Source organism: Chenopodium quinoa, unplaced genomic scaffold (genome assembly GCF_001683475.1).
Source record: "Chenopodium quinoa cultivar QQ74 unplaced genomic scaffold, ASM168347v1, whole genome shotgun sequence".
Lineage (NCBI taxonomy): Eukaryota > Viridiplantae > Streptophyta > Magnoliopsida > Caryophyllales > Amaranthaceae > Chenopodium > Chenopodium quinoa.
The window spans coordinates 2872990-2878801 of NW_018744239.1; the positions used below are offsets into that span (position 1 = coordinate 2872990).

At 34.9% G+C, this 5812-nt stretch overlaps 1 protein-coding gene across 3 annotated transcripts; it reads right to left on the reverse strand.

The window, feature by feature from the left end:
- Positions 1-275: 275 nt before the first annotated feature.
- LOC110694158 (polygalacturonase 1 beta-like protein 3) lies at positions 276-2874 on the reverse strand. Of its 3 annotated transcripts, none has more exons than XM_021871333.1 (3): positions 2586-2874; positions 1911-2463; positions 276-1868 (listed from the first exon to the last, which is right to left on the reverse strand). In XM_021871333.1, the coding sequence occupies exons 1-3, from the start codon at positions 2661-2663 to the stop codon at positions 640-642; spliced, it is 1860 nt and encodes a 619-aa protein (XP_021727025.1). In that variant the 5' UTR covers positions 2664-2874; the 3' UTR covers positions 276-639. The 3 variants fall into 3 exon arrangements, with proteins under 3 accessions (XP_021727025.1, XP_021727023.1, XP_021727022.1); XM_021871331.1 differs by having other exon boundaries at positions 276-1851; positions 1894-2463; XM_021871330.1 differs by having other exon boundaries at positions 276-2463.
- Between the last annotated feature and the right edge of the window lie 2938 nt (positions 2875-5812).

Sequence of the window (5812 nt, forward strand, 5' to 3'; positions counted from 1 at the left end):
CCATTTATCATATCATATCCATACATGTGAAAGACTTTATAGGGGGATCATAGGGACCATAAAAAACTAGAAAGTTAAAAAAACGCGTTGCAAGGTTAGCCATAGCTAAATCTTGCAATTCTCTATCGATAACAAGTGTATCAAAATACTCCCTCCGATTCTCAATATTACTCTTAACTCGACCTTTTTTTTAAGCAATCACCGTCAAAGTAAGAAAGACATTATTCATAAAATGAAAAACGAAATCATAAGAAAAAAAAAATAGCATAAAATTATGAAAAATGTGCATTAAATTAGTGGCTGTATCCAATTGATACTCGTTTAATAGGTACATAGGACTATATAATATAATATAAATATATCCATTATTTCACCTATATAGTAAAATTTACCCATAATCTAATAACAATATGACAAGGTAGTAACCAACATTTAGAAACAACAAATTACAATTTTTTTGCTTGCACATTTTGTGGCTTTTGCCTTTGCAAAGCCAACAACTATTTAAAAAATTAAAATGTGAACTAATCCTTTTTTTTTTAAAAAAAATTGACCAATTCCCAAAAATGGTTCTTAAGTAAAGAACCCAATCTCAATGGGAATGCCTTGCCCCAATTTTTTCAAAGGATCAATTTAGTTTTAGTCAGCTTTAGCCCAAGTTAAATCATTCTCAAAAATCCAATGGCAAACCTCAATCTTACCCGGACCTGACCCGAGTGATAGGAACGCTCCGTGGGTGGGGCTCCACGCCGAGGTATCCAGGTGACAAATGGCGACGCCATGGTTGATTTTAGCCTTGGTCTTCGGGTTCAAAATATCCGCCTCGTAAACCCGAACCTTAGGTACTGAATGACAGTAATACAACAAGTACGGGTACAAACTTTGATGACAAGAAACGGACTTTGTAACCTTTCCACCATTTATACCTCTAACTTTCCCAATCAAAATATCCGATTTCGACCCGTTTACACTCTCCATAGTCCGGGCCTCCACGGATTGACCCAGAACCGAAACCGCGAAATCAATCATATCCTCAATCGAACCAACACACTTCTTAGTCTCGCCCACGGCCGGGGCACGCTCACACTCCCCCAATGCCGCATTTAAAATCCCCTCCATAGTAGAGTTATCAAACGCGTGAAAAATATCCTTCAATTGAGTAATTTTGGAAGACGAAAAGGGTATTTTCGACAATATCGACCTCGGCAAAAACGACCTCGTTGGCATCTTATCCCTAACATCCGGCATTGGCATAACAATGCCATCCTTCAACATACTTTCTCTAAAAAACTTCCCTGGTTCCACCCATTTATTTACCATTTTACCCTTGCTCGCAATCTGTGATGCACCCACCTCATTACTTCCACTACTACTAGTATTCCTATAATCAGCAAAAGTAACCCCCTTCTTGGCATAACTCTTGAAATTACTACCTTGCCCATAACCCGTAAACCCGACTTGTTGCCCTTTAGCACCGTCACCGTATCCGGTAAAGTTATCGGTTCCTTGATTAAAACTCTCGGCATAATTACTAAACTTAACCTTCTCAATGTTGGAACCTTTAGCATAAGATTTGAATGTATCGTCTCCTACATTGGACTGATCTCGATAAATCGAGAAGCTTTCGACCCCGGCATTACCACCGTCGGCGTAGCTGTTGAACTTATTCTCCGGCACATTGCCGTCAAATCCGTACGAGGTGAAGTTATCGTTTCCGCTGTTTCCGGTCTGAGAATAGCTGGAAAAAGTGGACCCCACCACATTGGAGTCATCAGCATAGGTGTTGAAATCACTACTCAACCCATTTCCACTCTTGCCATAGTTAGAGAACCCTTGGTCGCCCGAGTTCGCCTCGTGCGAGTACGAGGCGAACGAGCCGTCTCGCCCGTTCGCCTCGTCCGAGTACGAGGTGAACTTAAGACCAGGAACATTCACATTATCTGCGTAACTGGTGAATCTACCGGACCCACCGGTAGCACCAGCAGCGTATGTGTTAAACGTCTGAGAAACAACATTACCATTACTCGCATAACTGGTGAAATCATCATTGTGACCTGCTGAATCCCGGCTGTACCGGCGGAAGGTATCAAGCGGCTCATTCTCATCACCGGAATACTTCTTGAACGAGTTGAGACCACCGGCTGCTCCGGTAGCATAGTTGGTGAAGTTATTATCGGAATAAACGGAGAATTTTCCGTCAGGGGAGTGTTTGGTTGAGGCAGAAATAGTTGGGTCAGGAAAACAAAGGAGGTTAGCGAGTTTACAAAACGAGTCAAGGTGATTTGAGAGTGAGTTGGTGGAAGCGAGTTGAGTGAATCGGGCTAAATCGGAGGCCGAAAGCGGTGAAGCTTTTCTTAAGAGAAATTCGGGTCTGGGTACTTTGTAGATCTTGTTATTCCAGTATCTGATTGCGAAGGCCTTCGGCGTAAACGGATTCTCACGCGCCGCCGCCGAGGGTTGTACCTACATTATTGTATCACATACCAACCAACACATTATTTATTAATGTCAATTTGTTAAAAATAAAAATAAAAAAAAAAATAGCAATAAAATGAAATATGGGAGTAGAATTAAAATGAGCTTACAAAGGAGGATAAGAGGAGTAATAATAAGTGGAGGAAGAAGAATGAGTTGATAAGCTTGTAATGTTCTTGTTCTTTCATTTTTTTTTTTTTTGATTTTTTTTTTTTTTGTTGTTGTTGTAAATGATTTAAATTTTAATTTGGGAGGAGAGAGAAAGAGAGAGAGGAATGTTGGAGATGGGTGAGTTTGGATGGAGTGAGAGTATTTATAGAGGAAGAAAATCGAGGAGAAGGGAGCGCTATTTTGGCCGGGGAACTTTGGGAGTGGAATTGTGGGAGTGAGGTAGTGGACTATATAATGTCGGGTTACTTCACTTTTTTTTTTAATTAATTAACAAGATTAGAATAATGTTTTGTATTAATAAATAATCTTTGGCAAGTTATCAACTCTTGCTACTTGCTAGTGTTAGATTAATTAATATTCTTTCCATTTATATCGGATAATTGCCGATAATATCTAAGACATTCGAAAGGACGTGTTTGGATTAAAATTATGTTTATAAAGATAATGAATTGAACAAGTATAGTTTTGCAAGGAAAGTATCATTTGAATGTAAATGGCAAAGCATCCTTCTCTTTAATGATACATGTAAAAATAAATATTCAAGGGTAACATGACTATATGAACTAAAGTGAGAAAGTGAAAAAAAATAAATGAATATATGTATATTACAGGCTTATTTAAGAGAAGTAGGAGGTGGTGAAGAGGCTAGGGAGCTAGAATGAGATAATTAACCATTTTTAAAAAGAGTGATTACCTACCATCATTTATTGGTCTTGTTTAGCAATTAGCGATTAACCTTTAGCTATCTGTATTATCGTATTTGACTAGTTAGTAGAATTACTTCATAAATAATACTTCCTCCGTTCTATTAATATTGCAACAATGGACTTTTTGCACTATTCATCACTCTTGTTTGACCATATAATATGAGTTATACGTTAAGCAAAATATAGTCAAGTGAGATCTTGTTGGATTCGTCTCATAAAATACTTTCACAATATCATGTTTTTATAAATTTTACTCTTGCACAATTATAGATATTTAGCATATAAAATGTGTTTTGGGATGCGTAATTTCCTCCTTGTTGCAATATTAACAGAACGGAGGAAGTATTAAGTAATTGTTAATTGAAATGAAAGCTACGGTTAAAATCAATTTCCTCTCAATTACTACAACCTCAAAAGTAGTATATATATTGGATTCAAATTTTTTTTTTTCAATCTTCCATCAACCTAACACTCCATTTATCTCTAAAAAATAACTAATATGAAATACTAGTTCATGATATTATTATATACTATATTTTCAAGATTTCACCCATATACTTCGTATATACTTTGTATTTATAATTTATTACTGCTTTTTACAACTTTAAAAAATTATAGAGATGATAAGCTCAACCACTAACTAGATTTGTTATAATTTACAAGACGGCTCATTTTCAAATTATTAAAAGTACAGATTCAAATTAAATGGCTCATCAGATCAATATGAACTAAAAATCGAATGGATCCCGACCAAAACTGATTCAAACAAGATGCATGTTAAACCCCCTACCCTAGTTACAATAATTATGAGATAAAACAAGAAATGTTTAAGCGAAGTAGATGGCTAAGATTATGAAGCAAAGAAAGTATGATGCAAACAAAGAGGAAATAAAAAGGGGGCCATATATAGTCACGAGTCCTGTCACTGTCCATTGATGGATTTATTAATAAATGTATTATTAAAGAGTTTGATCTTTATACATCATCCTTGATCAATTTAATCATCTATGGTTTGGAATTTATTACGACTTTTACTAGAACAAACGCTAAGAACAACAAAACAAATATAAAGACATTCATTGCCGGCTATGCGCGTCACAAATTATCAACACCCAATCATTAAACTCCAACCATTAATAAACCATTCTACTTACTTCGTCCTCTTTTAATTGTAACATTTTGATGTTCATGCTTATTTCTGAAGTATTTTTGATCTTATATTTAGGCAATGTCTGATAAATTAATGGAAAAATTAATTTTAATGATCTTAATTTTGACTGATTTTCTTTAAATAATCTCAACTTTTGATTACTCTACAATAATTAATCTCCTGCGCATTAAGGAGGATCATGTCCTAGTTTTCAATACGTGCTCTTGCTTAGTGGGTATGGAATAGTGGCGTCAAGTTAAAACGGCATATGTCATTTTTCCTTAAGCTAAGTGATTCTATAAATAGTAAATTATTTCACTTGGAAAACCCACCCTTGCTCAAGTATAATTTTATCTTTTATTTTCATATTAAATTGAGTTAAGATTCTTATTCCACGCTATTGAAAAAGAGTGTATGTTCCTATGTTCTTAATTATACTAGAGTTAATCTTTTAGAGTTATAATTTGAGAATTGGGGAGTTTGAGTGACTCTGTTTTAGTTTAGCTTTGAATGAAGCTAGGAGAAGAGAAGAGAGAAAAAGAGGAAGAGTAACAGGTTTAGGGTTGGGACTTGTTGCTTGGGGGCTTTAAGTTCATTGAGGAACGTTGAGGAACTTGAATTAAGAGTTTTTGGTTTGTAATAGGTCATTGTCTTATTCTAATAAAGAGTTTTTTTTTCTAAAACCCATTGTGGTCGTAGTTTTTCTTCTTGTTTAAGGTCAAGAAGTTTTCCACATAAAATATAGGAAAATTTGATAAATACCACCATCTATTGTTGCCAAAATTGAAAATACCACCTCAAGTTTTTTTTTTTTTTTTTTTTTTTTTTTTTTTTTTGAATTTTACCACCTAATTTTTTCCTAAACTTTTGAAAATCCCACCTGTTTCTCATATGACGTCATTGTGGGTCCCACATATTCTCTTTCCCTCTCTCTTCCCTCGATTTCCCCTGTTCTTTGCACTTTTTAGTTTCTTGAGTTTATTTGTTTTTATTCTGCAAAAAACTTGGCTAATTCGTCATACTAATTAAACCCCCTCTCTTGTAGTATTATCATTGAAACAACAAGACGGTTCAAAGTTAGGATTATTTATGTCAATTTTGGTAAATTAATTGTAATTGATTTAAGGTTTTTTTAGAAAATAACACCATAAATTTTGCAAAAAATGGATTATAAAACTAACAAATTAAAAAAAATAAAAAAAAATCCATTGATTATAACACCACAAAAAAACACAAAAAATGGATTTCACCACTAGTTAACGATTTTTTTGGATGGAACTTGTTAGCAGGGCCCTCAAACGACACGTGT